Source organism: Carettochelys insculpta, chromosome 9, assembly GCF_033958435.1.
Source record: "Carettochelys insculpta isolate YL-2023 chromosome 9, ASM3395843v1, whole genome shotgun sequence".
Classification (NCBI taxonomy): Eukaryota; Metazoa; Chordata; order Testudines; family Carettochelyidae; genus Carettochelys; species Carettochelys insculpta.
In genome coordinates, this window is record NC_134145.1 from 23,524,568 (window position 1) to 23,542,948 (window position 18,381).

Sequence of the window (18,381 nt, forward strand, 5' to 3'; positions counted from 1 at the left end):
CTGGAGTCAGGGTTGGTGAGGCAGGAGTGGGGCAATGTTAGGTTTGAGAGAAGTCCTAGACTGATGGGGATTTGATGGAAGCTGGAGAAGATGCTTTGGTCCAGCAGTTCCTTCTCCTCCTGGCTCAGGCCCAGCAGGGGAGAAGCTAGATTTTACCTGAAGAGGCTTGAGTGGTTCCCATATGCCACCAGTCCCATGCAATCGGCTAGGATACACACTCCGTGGGAGGGTGTTAAAAATCAGAGGGCGTATCCTCAGCTGATGTAAAGTTTCATAGCTCTATTGATGACAGTGAGGATCTGCTCCCAGGACTTTTTGGCATGGATAGCCACGGTGAGTGGCTTGTCCCATGAAGTGTTAGGGTTTACACTCCTTGTGCTGTCTGCAGCTAACCCTTTCACTGGGAGCACTAATAAAATAACAAAACCAAACTAACAATCAACCACAAACACTCCTCCAAATTAAATGGAAAAGTGATATATATCACTTAGCTAAGGGTTTATATATATCTCCTTAGCTAAGTTATTAGTATTGAATGTTAAAAGCACCGAATACGGATCTAGATCTGTCACGTCATTATAATGTCTCACTCGGTTAATTTCAGTCATTTGCTACAACTGATTTTAACTTGTCTACCTATAAATTACTTTATGGACCTGGAACATACACAAAAGGGATCACGCAAAAGAGAAGCACAAGATGCAGGAAAAACCTACTTTGCGGCTTCCCTGAGATCAGTTACATTTCGTGTTTTCCCTCTTCCATCTTTGAATGTTGTCTGATTTGCCACCGTCAGAATCCCATTCTTTGTGGAGAAGTCAGGAAAGCATCTTTTAAGAACTGTTGAATAATGACACAGGTGGGTAATAACAGAGATTTATTTACTGCCAAACTCTACTTTGAACTTGTATTTTTTAATCACCAAATTCATGCTTAACTCTGTGTAACTTGTTTCAGATCAGCATGAAGCCAGATCCACAGAGGTATGCAGTCACTTAAGCCCCAGGGCTAGATGCCTAAGTCTCAGTTTCAGGCACCACTCCAATCCACAAAATCCCTGGCTGGCAGTTGCTTAACCTTGCAGCCTGCACTTACTTGGCTCCTAAATTTTTATGGTAAAAGTTCCTTCAATACCTAAATTTCTGCTCAGGGTCATGCACACAACTGTCTCCCTGTGAGGTGTCCACGCACCTATCTCCCACCTAAAGGCAGGCGTTCTCCTGCTTATCTTACACTTGGGGCCCAATGTGCTCAGAGGCCATCTACCAGACCAGGCCAGAGGAGTAGGAGGTGGTGGTGGTGGTACTATCAACATTACCTCTGTCCTGACTTCTAGATCAGCATTACTCCACTCACCTGGCACGTGGGGACCCAAGCGTCGATCAGAAAAGTGCTCTCACCACACAGTGAGGGGACATTCTGATACAGGGTCTCTCCCGATTGAAGCTGTTCCATTGTGGATACATAATTAAACGCCCCTTGGAACAAGGGGCTGTGAGGTCAGTACTGGACCCCAGTGTTTCGTGTTCCTCTATCATCTCTCAACCCTTCATAACTTGTAGAGCTATGGAGGGTTACATCCTAACTGGACTAATCTAACCTCCAAATACATGAGAGTATTAAGCCCCTACTTGCACCTATGCCCATCACGAAAGACAACAGGGCTGCTTGCCCACTTGCTTCTGAAGGTGTAAATCAGTCTGGAGAGTCCTCATTACTGGGGGTGATATACGAGGCAGAAAGAACACGGCTTGACCAGATCCCAGGTTGAGTTTTTACAGCTGGAGGTTAGAAAATAAATGTTTATACGTTTCCGTGGTGTAACGTGAATCTGGCTGTCATTGACAGCCAGGGCAGAGCCCCATCGTACAATCAGCGGGGTCTCTTTTCAGAGCGGAGCTGCAGTTTACTAACATTCACACCAACCCTCTGCTGAGACATGTACAAGAAGTGTGACTACTCACAAGGCCTGCTGGGAATGATCATCGAAGGGCAATCTTCATCACGGATAACTTGTGCAACAGACTGAAAGAAAAAAACACCCAAAGAGGAATGAGGAATACAATTCCGAACAAACATAACCTGCTCCCTCTGAGAAATCTTTACGATTAGAAAAACGTCCCCCTCTCCCCTCATTTGCGTCTTAATCTCTTGGCATGGTTTGACTGGTACAGCTGCTTAAAACTCAGAGGAGGGAAGCAGCAGACCTAAGAATACCCTCATGATCATGGATCAGGAATAAAATATGCTTCTGGCTTTTATAATGCATAAAAAATGCAGGAGTTATCAGACCTGCCTCAGAACTAATGGCACTTTGGCATGTATTTTTCTCTCTTTCTTGTTCTCATAAAGAACAAGAACAAAAAAAAAAAAAAAAAAAAAAAATTCTGTTGTAACATAATTAATATATTTAACAGGCTGATGCCAGAGTTGCAAGGTGCTCTTGTTGTGGAGTAATCTTAAGGTAGATTCAAATGCAAACCCGTGGTATTTCAAAATGGTCATCTTATTGAAAAGCTGGAGTAATTTTCTGGCTTAAAAAAAATGAGTGAGACACAGAAGCTACGTCTACACCTACAAAAATCTTTGAAATGGCCCTGCTAATGGCCAAAACAAAGAATAATAATGAGGCACTGAAATGAATATTCAGTGCGTCATTAGCATGCCGCTGGCCGCTGCACTTTGAAAGTGTCATGGTTCTCACGCCCGCGGCTTGTCTACATGGGGGTCCCTTTCAAAAGCACTCTGTCAGCATCGAAATCCCCTTACTCTTATCAGCTGACCATCCATGACCCGAGGATAGGGAGTTCAAAATGACAACTGGGAAACAGAATGAGTAAAAATGCCCTGACAGTGAATTGTGACACAAGAAGGCCCAGACTTATGTTAGGGAATGGCTAGAAGTACACTCGGACGTGAAACGAGCTCCCTGACAGGAGAGAACTGCAGGTGGGGAAGAGGAATGGAAATGTTTTCTGTTCACAAGTACAGTCCATTTCAATTAGAGACAGTCCACAGATGACAAAAATCAATTCTGCCAAATTCAGCCTGGGTTTGAACTTTTGCCAGAAATGTGTGCAGAGACACCGGAGGGGTGGGAAGTTCTGTGTGTTTGCATGCAGCCATAACAGGGTAAGCCATGTGGAAGCTAATACAGCAACCTATTGATTCCTTCATGGATTCTGATGCAAGCCTGGGTGCTGCAAACCTTTTCCTGAACAGGAGCTCCAAACAAGTAATCAGATTTGCTCAAGGAGGGAAAACAGACTCATGTGTATCCTACCGCTGGCCCCAGCACAGTTAGGAAAATCCATTCTTTCTAATACAGCAATTATGTCTGGAATAGATTTTATCCCTGACAGCTTGGGAATAAACCACATGCCTGACTACCCCCAGAAACCTCTACCACCACTTTACACATGTCCAGCTTTCCAATACCAAACTGGCTGGCAATTGGCAGGTAGCAGTCTGGGGTAACCAGCTTCCAGACAATTATAGCAACCGGCTTCCAGGCAGGCTGGTCTTATGCAAGTGTTTTTATGCTGGGGGGCTGGGCAACCTGTCAACTAAGCTCCAAAACTGTAGTTTTCCTTATGTGAAAATTCTTGATCCACTGTTGCCCTCCCATGTGCTTGTGGCCCTGTGCCAGAAGTGCTGCTCTATGTAGAGGTTATCGGTGGCTATACTGAGTGCCCTAAGCAGCATCAGCCAGTGAGAGTCTGCCATGCCTGGGTATCCTCTTCCTCTTCCTGCTGCTCCACTTTGAGCTCTGTCAGGTGCCATTTAGTGGCTCGGAAAATGCCCCTTGCAAGTGCAAGCAAGAGTACGTGAAAAGTTTCCTCCACCCTGTCTCTGGATCTGTACGCTGGCCACACACACGCCAAAAAGATGGCGAGGAAGGTTGTGTTGGGTGGTTGTTCAAACATACACGGTGGACAGTGCAGCATGATCAAAGAGCTGGAGAGGCTACATGTTGGGAGGGGACTAGGGAGTCTACGATATGGTTGGCTTTTACATGGGTCTGTGCACTGAAATGTCTGTGCATTGATTCCAACCCCAACTTGGAAAACTGTTAACAGTCAGTGTACATGTTTAAACCCTACATTTCCTAAACCAGGATCAGCTGACTTGACTCCCACCAATCCTGGGCTTTCGCTGCAGTGCAAACATACCCTATAGCATCAAAATCCATGGCATAGAAATCTGCAGATATTTTCCATTGAACTGAGTCTTGTTAGGCTGTGTCCACACTAGAGACTTTTGTCGACTTCTGTTGCCATAACTCAGGGAGTGCCCTCCCCCCCCCAACACACACACACACAGAGAGAGCATTCTGTGGACAGAGTCTCAAGAGAACTGTGCACTTGTCTTGACAGTGTTATCCCTCGAAAATTTGAGGAATAATGCTTCTGTCAACAGATTTCTGTTGACAGAAGGGCAGTGTAGATGCTTCTGTCAAGAGAGAGGTCTATTGGTTCACTGAGCAGCCCTGTTTGCAGAGCTTCCAGTCAGCCTTCCTGTTGACAGAGGGCAGGGCAGTCTGGATGCTCTCAGTCAACAGAAAGGATTGCTCTGCTTTTGTGTGCAGATGCACTCTCTCAACAGAGGTTTTGTCGACACCACTCTGTTGACAGACGTTACTGTCATCAGATGCCTCTAGTGTAGACATAGCCTTAAAGATCTGGGGATTTTGTCTGGTTAGTAGACCTTAAGGCTACAGAACATTAAACGATTTTGTTGACAAACTCGTGGAGCATCCATATTACGAATGTGTTCTGTCAACAGTAAATCAACAGAAGGTGGCACTTTTGTCAATAGCCTTCTGCCGTTCCCCCATGAGGCAGAATGCCTCTGTCAACAAAATCTATTGACAGAAAGCCGGTTGAGATATTCTGGGGGCCTTCTGGGACATCAGGCAGCCCTGTTTGCTGAGCTTCCGGTTCCCCATTTTGTCAAGAGAGCAGCCAGGCAGTCCATCCGCTCTCTGTCAACAGAAAAGATCGGCTTCTCAATCTGCTTTGCAGTCTGGCTGCAATTTGTCAACAGAAATTTTGTTGGAAAATATCTTCCAACAGTAACTTCTGTCGACAGATTGCCTTAATGTAGACATAGCCTAACCCTTGACAAAATCAGAGCTGAAGTATGCGTATGGAAGAGTGCCTCTGTTGATATATAATTTGGCGTAGGTCCACTGATTATGATGGAACAAAATCCATTTACTCACGCTAAGGATCCTGTATAGGGAAAAGCAGAATGTCTCCCATCTATACGTATGCACGTAGAGATACGCACCTTCCAAGGCTTATTAAATCCAGGTTTGCAGAACTGCCTGTAGTATTCCCAGTAACTTTTGTTATATCTGTAGGAAGCTTGCATGTCTATGTATGTTGCAAATCTGTCTGGGCACTTTGAGACACAAAGCTGTAAGAAGAGAAAAAAACCCTGAAAAATGATACATTGGAAAAAAACAAAACGAAAAACAAACACCACCAGAAATACTTATTCATACTATTAAAACACCAAGACCAAAAAAAAAAATGGCCACCTATAAAAGTGCCCTGTGTTATGACATTGCCTGGAGCAGTGCTTGCTGCAGCATTTAGAAAAGGACACAGTCATCTATCTGTTGTTAAAGTTTCTAAATAAAATCTTCTTTTAAAGCTTTTGATATGAGATCACACAGATATCTCCCCAAGTTCTGTACCTCCTGACCTGCATAGTTTTAAATTCATTCCAAAAACATTTTATTGAATACACCCACAAAAAAATCCTCTGGAAGCCCTTGATCTAACTCCTAAGCACAGGCAGCCCTGTCTATTAATATACTGGTGTGGCAGCACAACACACGTACCATGGGGCAAGACACTTTCTCAGTGCACTTACAAAGACAACTTTGATCAATGAAATCTCACGAAACTAAAATTTCTTCACCCACTTTTACTGACGCTTCAGTCAAATCCGCTTTCAGTGGTTTTGGGCACATGCCTCTACGGGATTGTACCGAATTAAGATGGTGGATTGCCCTTTCCCGGGACAGTCTCGCATGACAGAGTTCCCACAGATGTCGAAGCAAGTCAGATGCACATGCCAATGGCGAAATTCACATCTCCACAAAGTAAGCAAGCCACAGTAAGCAAGATGTCAGTGAGAAACTAAGAACTGGGAACAGTCAGATCCACCCACAGGTAGGATGCCATTCAGATACATGTATTGTAATAGTAGTTGCTGCTCTAACATACATGCTATGCAGTCCTTCCTGAGCAATGGGGCCATAGTCTGTTCTGCCTGCCTCAATGTTCCTGTGTCTGAGCACAGACAACCTCAGTGGCACACAGTAGCTTCAGAAACACTGCACTCCCTGCCAAGTTACTCTGTCTGGGCCCCTCCTCTCCAGAGGCTTCCTTAGAAGGAAGTGAATTTCCCCAGAAGGACATAGTGTACAAGGGCCCCGAGTAATTTTTTTCCACACTAGGAATATCTGAGGAAAATGTCCATACTACAAACAGAATTTTAAATCACAGGCCAGGACTTGGTGGATGCAAGAGTCTAAAGGATTAGCCATGGGCCAGGAATGAGGACAATGAACTACTGTCTGCACATCACTTACTATAACCTCAGTTTCCGCATCTGTAAAAATGGTACTGGTGTTTGCTAAAGGTGGGGGCTGCAAGGCAATTAGCCTCCTAAACCCAGGGTTGGAGTTCAATCCTTGGAGAGGCCATTTAGGGACTGGGGCAAAGAGATGTCAGGGATGGTGCTTGGTCCTTCTAAGAGGGTAGGGGACTGGACTAGATGACCTCCTGAGGTCCCTTCCAGTTCTAGAAGACGTGTATAACATTTAAACATTGTCCGCAAAGGCCTCTATAACCTATAGTATTAGCCAGGCCCGTCAGTGGCAGCACAGGTAGGAACAGAACTCTGAACCTCCCTGATTCTCAGGCCAGTGCTCACTCAGGTAAATGATCTGGTTTGGGAGACCATCACACCCTTCTTTAAAGGTCCCCATGTGAAGTATCTGGCCAAAGTGGAATTGCAGCACTTTCACAAGAGCCAGAGTGAAAATGTTTAATCTCAATCATCATTCAAAGACTATGAAAAATCAAAAAAACTCTCTGGCTTCACAGATCTGTTGCGGACCTGAAAATAGATAAATCAAGGCATGACCTGTGTGTGACCAATATTCCATTTTGCTTGCCTCCAGGCAGTGACCACTTGCTTCCAACACAAGACACTGCACAACACAGTAGCACTGACCCAGTCCACTTCTTAACACTATGCAGTTCCCTGTAATATAAGGGGCTGCTAAGTAGCAGAGTCAAGACCATAGCAGCACAAATCAACACAGAGATTCATTTAATAGGATACCAAAATGACAGGACCACACTTATAAACTTGCTTTAAACTAGGAACTTGTGATGTGGAACTACATTGCTGAAAGATTATCCACCTCCCTGAGTGACGTAGTTATACTGACCTAATTCCCAGTGTAGACAGCACTGTGTCAACAGAAGGGCTTGTACCATTGACGTAGCTACTGCCTCCAGGGTAGGTGGAGCACCAATAGCTGGGCTGGCCAAACTGTGGCTCTTACCCTTAAAGGTGTGGCTTGCAGAGCTCTCTACACACCACCCTAACCACTCTCCACCTACCAGACTGGGTGGGGGAGAGAGAGCTTGTGATCTCTTCCCATCAGCAGTGTGCTGGTGTAGGAGCTTCTGCTCAACAAGAAAAGGGGTGTCCGGGTATCAGCAGAAGCAGGGCTGAAACCCCAAGTCCTGGCAGCCACCTCCTGCAAGCCTGCAGCTCAAGCTCCAGCAGGTGTGCTCCGGTTCTTGAACTTCTGAAGACTGTCAAATGGAGCCCGGAGAGTCAGTAGGATTGGCCAATCCTGAATAGTGATGGGAGACACTCTCCCACCTGCATAGGCTGCATATCCACAAAGAGCAGCAGTGGCACAGCAGCAGTGCTGTTAGTGTTGACGGTCCCACAGTGCTACACAAGCTATGTGTACGTCTTTTCTACTGGGACTCTGACTAGTGAGCAATTAGCAAGTGACTGGCCAAACCAAGGGTTACTTAACATGAAACGATCACATTGACCACAGCCAATTTCTCAGAAGGCACTGTTTGGACAAACGCACGCTATTGTCACTGGTAAGCAAGAAAATAAGCTTTTTCTTAAAAAACATGAGTGGTTTGGAAAAATCTGCAAGTTAGCCGAAATGATATTTGAAATATGACTCTAGTAATATGTACTAACGATACTGTTGCCTGCTCACTCCTGCTCAAAACTCCGTCAGACTTATTAGGAATTTTTTCAACTCTCTATCCAACACAAACAGTACTATGCATTTCTATTTCTTTTCCTCTGCCCTTCTCTAAAAAAATATACACTGAACACGCGATGCTGGGTACTCAGGTACATGCTATCCATACACTGCACTCTATAATATGATCAAATTATATTCTACAAAATGCAACTAATCAATTAAATAACTTAGGTCAAGTTTTGAGCAGAAAGTTTTCTACCTGTATTTCACCTACCTGTGTTGTAGGGCACTGTAGGTTTATTAGCACAATTGGGCTGGCACATCTCAGAATGTTAAAATAAAACAAAATGGTCTTGTTCCTATAGAGAAATAGGAATAAAAATAGCTATTTTAATATATGTATATATATGTTTATATATTAGGTTTATGTCCATGGTACTTGCATATCATATGGGGATTTACAATGTACATGGTCAGTTTTAAATATTGTTATCTTAAAATACTACTGCAAGTGCCAGATGAGAAATGAAAATCAAGCAGAAATGGAAGTGCCCAAACATAAATGTACGTTAAATCAAACTGCTTAGTCTGATGAATAGTCATTCTGAGGAGTATTTTCCTGCACAGCCACATCCACTTGTTCCTAGAGACAGCCCAGCACTGGAAGGCTAGTGTTTCACACGGTAAACCAAACCACCTCTTCCTGTTGTGTAGTTCACCTGCATATGCTGAACCTACTTTGTACGTATAGCTTACAAAGTTGCTAACAGCACACAGCAAGCAGCACCCACTGACATTTTTAAGTTAATCAGAAGGTGGCACCAAAAATCAATCAAGAGCTTTTTTGTTGCTCAATATGTGAAGCAGCTCCTGGAAAAGCAGGAACACCTAATGCCCAGAAGGGATGCACACAGACCCAAGTACTCATCAGAAGCAAGGGCATGACGGTGGCTGGCAGTGCATGAGGGATGAAGGGAAGAGGAAGAAGTCTTCTAACTCTTCACCTTTATAACAGGGCCAGGACAGCATGGTCTGGGCATGCAGCCTGCAGTAGACTTGCTTCAATCAGTAGCTGTGGAGACTAGAGCTCGTTGGAACATTTTCAGTTCCATGTAGGACAAAAACAAATTCTGAAATCTCAAAAGCTGCTGTGAAATAGAATTGTCATGCTGCAGTCAGCACTATGTGAGACATCCTCAAAAGGAGCAGGCATAGACAAGGCCATAGTCCTGCCTCCTCCATACTAGGCAGCAAAGTTAGCTAGGTGTAAGAGGACTGCATGCTGCAGCCTTACAAAATATAAGGACAACTTGCTGCTGCATGTGAAAGAAGCACGGCTTGGAAGAATGAACTGTAAGGTGGACAGAAAGCTGGCTAGACCATTGGACTCAATGAATAGTAACGAACAGCTCAGTGTCTAGCTGGCAGCCAGTATCAAGCAGAGTGCCCTTGCCCTGACCCCCGGGATCGGTCCTGGAGCTGGTTTTGTTCAGTATCTTAAGGATCTGGAGGAGGGAATGGACTGCACCCTCAGCAAGTTCACAGATGAACTAAGCTGGGAGAGAGGTACGTGCGCTGGAGGGTCGGGATGACGTAGACAAATGGGAGGAATAGTGCAAAAGAAATCTGATGAGGTTCACAGGGTTAAGTGCAGAGTTCTACACTTAGGATGGAAGAATCCCAAGCATGGCTACAAGCTGGAGACCAACTGGCTCAGCAGTATTCTGCAGAAAAAGACCTGGGAATTAGAGTAGATGAAAAGCTGCAGATGAGCCAACAGTGTGCCCTGGTAGCCAAGCAGGCTAACTGCATACCGGGGTGTATTTGTAGAAGCATTGCCAGAAGATCCAGGGAAGTAATTATTCCCCTCTATTCTGCCACTTCTGGAGTAGTGTCTCCCTTTCTGGGCCCCGCCCCCCCCCCCGACAGAAAGGATGTGGGCACATTCAAGAGTCCAGCAGAGGACAATGAAAATGATCAGAGGGCTGGGGCATACGACGTACAAGGAGAGGCTGAGGGATTTGGGCTTATTTAGTCTATACAAGGGAAGAGTGAGAGGGGATTTGATAGCAGCCTTCAACTACCTGAAGAGGGATTCCAAGCAGGATGGAGACAAGCTGTTTTCAGTGGTGGCAGATCACAGAACAAGGAACAACTGTCTCCAAGTTGTGGTGGGGAAGGTCTAGTTTGGATAGCAGGAAAATCTATTTCAGTACAAGGATGGTAAAGCACTGGAATGAGCTACCAAGGGAGTTGGTGGAATCTCCATCCTTAGAGGCTTTTAAGGCCTGGTGTAACAGAGTCCTGACTGGGATGATTTAGTGTGGTTGGTCCTGGTTTGATCAGGAGGTTGGACTAGATGACCTCCTGAGATCTCTTCCAACCATAATTTTCTGATTTCCCCCAGAACCTGCATTGCTACACAGCTGCCCCTCCCCACCTGTGCGCGCCTTCAAGACCTGCTCTGGCCTATATCACCTAAGTGTTGCAAACTGGAACTCTCTGTGCTCTTGGGAGTAGCTCATTTGGTCTGACATTTTAGAAGGTCAGGATGTTTTCACTCATACCTGCTCAGTCACGGGCTCGTTAAGCAAATAGTCATACACTCCCAGCAAATATAACTGCCAATTGTTAGCTTTTATGTCTTCAAATCAACTGAGTAAAATTTTGGTCTGAAATATCTTAGCTCTGTAAGATTTCTCTGGGAGTATGTATGGTTTGTGAGCTACTAGCACAGTCCATGCCATTAGCACATTGTTTTACTCTCATTTTGATGTGCTTGACAACTGATGTTAACAGGAGACAACAAAGATTAAATGTGTATGGCAGAGGAAAGTGGACACAGAGTTAGGTTTGAGTACTTTAAAGAAAACCATATTCCATGCTTACGTTATAGTCTATACAAGGCCAAACGGATTTAAACAGTACAGTAAAACTTCTTACATCCAGCCTCTGATGAGCTGGCCTCTGGCAAAAATAGTCCCATTTACAGAGATAATCTGGCAAAATTTGATGATCCGGCATACAGGAGCCCCCTGAGATAAGCGAGGGTTGCATTCCACTCAACCCCCGGGTATCCTGAAATTCACGTAAGTTGGGGGCCTGGGTGTTGGGTTGGGGCCATGGGAGGGGGGCAGGTGGGGTTAAGCCTGGGGTGGGTTAGGGCTGCATGGGGGCCAGGAAGTGGAGTTGAGCCGGGGTGTGTGGTAGTTGGAGTCAGGGTGTGCGGGAGTGAAGAAGTGGAAGGAGCACAGGTGTGGTGAAGCAGTAGGGTGACCATAGCTGCCTCCCCCAAACACTGGACAGGTAGATGTGAGGGGCAGCTCCTCCTGGCTTCACCAAGCCCCAGGGACCTGGCCCTCCCTGCCAGGAACCCTGGGTAAGCGGCAGCCATGGGTGGTCCTTTCACTGAGCCCCAGGGAAGCAGCAGCCATGGGTGCTCCCACCCCCCCACGGGCCTAAATATGGGACAATTCATCCCTTTTAAAAAATAAATTGGGATGCCTTTTTGGCATCTCATATACACGACCATCCCATCGAATATGGGAGAGTTGGTCACCCTACAAAGCAGGAGGAGCGCAGGGGTGGTGAAGAAGTGGGAGGAGCACGGGGTGGTGATGTCCAATAGTCCAGAAAATTTGGAAATCCAGACCTTGTCTGGTCCTGGATGTGCTGGTTTAAGTGAATTTTACTGTATATGCAAATTAATGAGTGGATTGCAATGAGATGCAAAGGTGCAGAATTCCCCTAGAAGGATACCGACAGCGATACAAGGCGGAATTAATTTGACTGAATGGAACTCATTGCAGCACAACTGTTTTCTCAGATGGTCTGTGGATCAAGGCCTGGTTTTGCGTGTCACAGTTTCTGAAATACAGACTTAACTGCAATATTTTGGGGGGAATGTTTAAAGCTATTAACATAGACACAAGAGTCATAATAAAGAGAGTGCCATCACTCTGCATGGGAAAGCAGAATTCAGGGGAAGGGAAATTCTTCTGGCCACTTCTCTGCACCTCACCCCAGGCAGGAGTCTGCAAAAGCAAGTGGCACAGGCTGCCTCCAGACCTCTCCTCTGCTCCTTTCCCTGGCTGGGAGGTGACACTATCCCGAGTCCCTCTACATGACCTGCTATCTCCACACAAGAGGCCTGGTGGCAGCCCCACTGGCTATGGGCCTGGATATTTGCTTTCTCTGTTCCATTCCTGCAAGTAAATTGTGAAGAGCAATAAGAGACAGCTGAATTTTTGTATCAGCTGTGCGTTTTTCATTGCTGCTTGCACAGAATTGGATTTAATATCAGTGATAACAGTGTGAGGGGGGTTTAATGAAGACTTTGATAAAAAGCAAAAACTTCCCTTTAATGTGGTTTCATGGCTCCAGTTTAGGTTTCCACGGAAACAACATTCTGAACTATGACATTCTTTTCATCTGCAAGTACTTCACGGATTAACTAAACCTCACAGCCCCCCCAGGTGAGCTAGAAATTGCTACCCACCTTTAAGACAATGGAAAATAATGTTGGGTTAAAATGCTTGCACAAAGCCACAGAGGGAGTTGGAGTCAGAGCTATGTGTCTCCCAGACCCAAACTCAGACACAATGCTCCTTTAAGTAGCAAAAAGGCAGCAGGTAGCTAGTAACAGGCAGTGAGACTTCTCTCATTACTTTCAGATGTTGTTTGGTGCTTAGCAACTGCTGAGCAAGGAAATGCTAGTGTGTATAATGTGAGAAGCAGTCTGCCATTCTTTTGGGTTATTCCTCTTCAGGGATTAACAATGATTTCTCAGAGTGCATATTAGTTAAATATCTAACCTGAGCAGCCAAAACAAGCTGCAGCTAATAAGAGTCTTCACCTCTTATAAAGACACTTTAAAATATGGCTCTTTTTGCACTTAATGACACAAGCCACACTTTATAAAGATATTTTACTAATCACGGGTTCCGTACTATGTAAACCACCTGCATTACAGTAATAACTCAGGCCTAAATTTCCACTGATCAACTGAGCTTTCAAGAAACCTTAATTGGAATAAATGCAGCGAGGTGGGGGGTAGAGGTTGCTTCATCTTCAGGCTCCCAATTTAATTCCCAGGAGGCTGAGGCCTCATTTCTCGTCTATGCTGCATGAGAAAAAGCTATATGAATGCTCTGAATACTCACTCATTTATGGTGTCCTTCTGGCCACAGAACTGCCCATAGCTGTCAGTTGGATAGACCACCTTCCTGGGGTCACCATGCACCCAAGCTGCAAGCATATATAGAGACAGACCTTTTAACACCTTTTTCCAAGGGTCCGGCGGTAGCCTGCTAATAGTTCAAGTTCTCCAGAAATTAACATGCACCTTCTGTCATATACTATTTTAACCTCTCCCAATAGCTACTGATGAGAATTGATTTTCCTTAAACAGTAGATTTCATAGTGTAAAAATAAAATAAAATATGGATGAATCAGTCAGACAGTAAAACATTTCTCTTTTTTCCTTCAGGATACACAGGTCTGGACTGTGGCCAGAACATGAGGTAATGCACTTAGAAAATAATGGTTACTCAAAGGAGAAAGAGAAGGCATTGCAAAAGCTTTGCCGGCTTAAAGCCGCACACTGTACTACGGAACTAAACCTCGCAGACCAAACGGAGCCCTTTGCTTATACCCATAACCTCACTGACATGAATGGGGTTACAAAGTTTAACAGTAAAACCAATAAGGCTCTTCTATAGCCATACTGAGAGACCTAGAGCTCTTCTGCAGTCAGAATAAAGAGCAGCAGACACTACCTATGAATCTACAGGTCACATACTCACATTCCATCTACAGTTCAGTACAATAGCGTAACATCAAGCTGTTAAGAGGGAGACCACATCCTAATGCCACCCACCGTCTCCAGATAAAGCAGATCTCAAGATGGGTAAAGAAAGCTGAGTTAATAGCATTTTGTCTGGCAAGCAAATAGCTGAGGTTGTGGAATCACCATCCTATGATGAGTATCAGAGAGGCAGATGTGTTAGTCTGTATCCACAAAAACAATGAAGTCCTGTGGCACCTTATAGACTAACATATTTTGGAGCATAAGCTTTCGTGGGCAAAGACCCGCTTCGTCAGATGCATTCTATGATGCATTCTATGATGATTGTTTTCACTTTTCTAGTGTTTCTGTGTAAACTCTGTCTGATTTGTAATTGTTTCTGTCTGCTGTATAATTAATTGTGCTATGTGTAAATCAGTTAAGGTGGTGGGATTTGATTAGTTAGGTAATTCTGTTACACTCTGTTGTGACTGATTAGTACAGCAACCAGAGAATGATTTTGTCTGTCCCTTCGGGGAAGTCTGCCTGCCTTATCAGGATTGGTGAGCATGATACTGGGTGCTTAGCATGTATTCTGCTTTCTTGGTAATTGTAAATAAATAGAGAATAGGACTATGACTGTCTGAGGCTTTTTCAGTGGAACAGATCCTGAATACTCGCAGGGAATTACACCCTGAGCCCTAGGAATTGGGTAAGAGTCAGAGTTTAAATCAACAGGGTCATGCCTTGAACCATATGGATTGGGTAAAGGTGTGTGTGTGTGTGTGTGTGTGTGTGTGTGTGTGTGTGTGTGTGTGTGTGTGTGTGTGTGTGTGTGTGTGTGTGTGTGTGTGAGAAAGGATACAGAAATTTGTGCAGGTAACAAAGAGTGAGTGAGAAGGCAGAGTTTGGGGATGACAATCTAGCAGAGTCACACTGACAAGGGATGCAAACCCCCATTTCAGGATATAAAACCACATGCTCAGGAAGCTCTCAGTGCTGTGGCTGGATCTGCCAATTTGTTCTTTACATAGTACAGGCTGCACCTCTCTGGTCTGGCAACCTCGGGACGTCAGCAAGGGATTTTGCTGGACCGGGGAAGTTAATGCCCCACCCTCCAGTCCCTGGCTACCCCCATTGGTCCTCAAGCTGTGGCTTGGCACCACAGCCAGCTCCCCGGCCCTGGCCCTGTGGGGTTGCCAGAGACACTGGTGCTTCAGCTCCCCTTGGGGCTCTTGGGGACAGAGCTGTCGAGCTGCCAGGAACCCAGCTTGGCTTGCCCTCGTACCCTGGCTCTCTGGTCCAGGAGCATCCCTGGCCCTGCCAGATGGGGGATGTTGCTAGACAAGACAGTGTCAGTTTTAGGAAGTGCAACCTCTAATAGGGACAACTGTGTAAGTTCAGGTACTCAGCCTGAACTGGAGGATGCTGCTTCTATTCCTTCCTCAACTTTAGGTGAGGATTTCTTACTCCCCAAAGTCTCATTTTCTCAAACTGCTTTATTTTCATTAGCACAATCTTGTCCTGTACTGGATCTAGTACTCCTCTAGGAAAATCACTATGGCCACATCTACACTAGCAAGTGCATTCAAAATTGAGGTGGAAAGAGGGTCTTTTGAAAATACCCGTGGAGCGTCTACACACACACACCCCACGATCTTTCTAAATTAACTCCGAAAGAACGGGGGTGTTCCGTCAAAGTGGGTCCTCCATTCCCATGGTGGGAAGACCGCCCCTTTCAAAGACTATTTCAAAAGCGAGCAAGCGTAGGTGCTCCGTGGCCAGCTATTTTGACAGAAGGAGTCCTCCATGGTGCTGATCAGCTGGCAGGCGGCAGCACCACTCACAGCACAAGCAGAGCTCTATGGCTCCGGCGTCCAGCCACGTGTAAGGACACAGGGTCCCACAAAGCCTCAGGCAGGATGCTGAGAATGTGCAGGCAGCAGGGAGCCCACGCTGCTGCTCAGCCCACCAGCACTTGCAACAATCCAGCCAGCCCATGGTGCTCCCTGGCTCCATGGCCAGCACCCTGGACCCTCTCCCATGCCAGGGGCTCCCCAAGGAGACCAGGGAGTCTTCCCAGGAGAGGAGCCAGGTTCCAAAGTGCCGGGTCCCCTCCTGGATAGAGGCCTAACTGCGGGACCTCCTCTGCTTCGGGGAAGATGAGGAGGTCCTGAACTAGGGGGGGTCTGGCATCACAATGCCGCAGCGTTCCAGCGCCTCTCCAAGGGCCTTACTGGACAGGGTCACCCCACCCACACACCAGACCAGGTGAGGTCCAAGGTCAAGGAGCTCCACCAGGGACACTGCAGGGCCTGGGATGCAGCCGGGCAGTCGGGGGAGGTGCCCACCAGCTGCCCCTACTATAAATCTGCAAATTTCATCAGTGAGAATTTTATGTTTTCTAATTAAACTTGCATATGACAAAAACCGGATACTATAAAATTACACCCAGATAAAGTACATTTTGTTATTCATTATCCTTATTTTATCATTTGTCATTATTCACCATCTAATGCCTAGTGAAGTCATTGGAATGACTCACTGGTTTCACTAGGTTAAGATTCATGTCTTAAATCACTAATTCTTCAAACATGATCCTTTGCAATGGGCTCTGTGGAAAATATTGGGAATTAGTGAGGTACAAGTGTTGGAATATTTTGTTCAGAACTTCTTTTCTTTTCAAGTAATCTGAACAGTATTTCTAGTCTTTGGGGACTCTTATTCAATTTCCTTCACCCAATTGTGTAAACCTATTAATTCTTGGTTGCAGCTTCTCTACAAGCCTGAGGCCTTAGTTATATGGGGGCACTAAACCAGTGGTAGAAGAACCTAGTTTAAAAATGTCGTAAATGAGAATTTCTATGTTAACAGTTGGTGGCGAGAAAAGGAATCAAAACTGGAACCCTTATCTGGAAAACAGCTTTTAAAAACAGATTTATCTGGATATCCTGTAAAATTGGTTTCCTTTAGTTTGAAATTACATCAGCTGTAGGGAAATAGGGAAAGTACATTTCAACTAATTTGCAGAGAGAAACTGAGAAGATGATGGAGATTTACAACTTGATTAACATTGCAGCAGAAAAGAGAATTAAAAAAAAAACTATTACTTTGTGAGTTAGAATGAAGTTGGGAAAAGAATCCCATATGAACAATATTCCATTTCATATCCTGTTCAGTGTGGAATTATACCTAAATCAACAGCTTCCATTGACAGCAGATGATTATTATCATATTAACCTTAAATATTAGTGTTTGAGCCTTATTTGTTGCAGTGCCCCATTAGTGACACAATATCAGGTACTATATAGAACTTTTATGCCAGTAAAGAGAAGTTACTCACTGTAGTAACGATGGTTCTTCGAGATGTGTCCCCGTGGGTGCTCCACGATAGATGGGTGCTCCACGACAGGTGTCGGGCTTGCCCCGGCGCCGCAGATCAGATCTTTCCAGCAGTTTCTGCCGGACCGCACATGCGCCGGCGCGCGCCACTCCCCTGTGCGCTCCCGGCCACGTGCGCAATCCGGTCCCCGCCAGTTCCTTGACCAACCGCCTCGGATGCTCCTGAAAAACACCAAACAGAGATCTGAAGCGGTGAGGATGAGCGGGTGGTGGAGCACCCACGGGGACACATCTCAAAGAACCATAGTTACTACGGTGAGTAACTTCTTTCTTCCTCGAGTGTCCCCGTGGGTGCTCCACGATAGGTGACTACCCAGCAGTAACTCAAGAAAGGAGGTGGGTAATCGGGTTATGTGCAGCTTGCCCCCGAAAGAACCATTGTCGAGAGGCGGGTATCCTCTTGGAATACCCGGTGTAGGGCATAATGCTTGGCGAAGGTGTCATAGGATGACCAGGTCGCCGCTCTGCAAATGTCTTTTAGCGCGATGCCCTTGAAAAAGGCTGTTGATGCCGCCACCGCCTGGGTGGAATGAGCCGTAGGCAGGGCCAGTAAAGGAGTCTTTCGAAGTTCGTAGCACATCTTTATGCAGGACACAATGTGCTTCGAGATTCTTTGTGAAGAGAGACCATCTCCTTTTGATCTGGGAGCGAGAGAGACTAAGAGTCTGTCCATTTTCCGGACGGACTTAGTTCTGTCTATGTAGAAGGCCAATGCCCTCCTCACGTCCAGGAGGTGCAGGCGTGCCTCCTTGTTGGAGCTATGAGGCTTCGGGCAAAACAAGGGTAACACTATAGGTTTGTTAAGATGGAACTCTGAAGAAACTTTCGGAACAAAGGCTGGGTGCAGCCGTAAGGTTACCGCCTCCTTTGAGAATACCGTGCAGGGCGGCGTTGCCATAACTGCTGCGAGCTCACTGACCCTGCG

The 18,381-nt window shown here is 45.7% G+C and overlaps 1 protein-coding gene across 5 annotated transcripts in view; it reads right to left on the reverse strand.

Moving 5' to 3' along the window:
• The window catches only part of SLC44A5 (solute carrier family 44 member 5), a 198,542-nt gene that overhangs the window by 34,529 nt on the left and 145,632 nt on the right, over positions 1 to 18,381 (reverse strand). For all 5 annotated transcript variants that reach the window (XM_075002431.1, XM_075002430.1, XM_075002429.1 and 2 more), the window contains 5 exons: positions 13,432 to 13,516; positions 8,544 to 8,628; positions 5,293 to 5,421; positions 1,965 to 2,025; positions 717 to 840 (listed from right to left, as the gene is read on the reverse strand). In XM_075002431.1, the coding sequence (XP_074858532.1) occupies positions 717 to 840; positions 1,965 to 2,025; positions 5,293 to 5,376 (269 nt within the window). In that variant the 5' untranslated portion in view covers positions 5,377 to 5,421; positions 8,544 to 8,628; positions 13,432 to 13,516. The remainder of the gene's footprint in view (positions 1 to 716; positions 841 to 1,964; positions 2,026 to 5,292; positions 5,422 to 8,543; positions 8,629 to 13,431; positions 13,517 to 18,381) is intronic.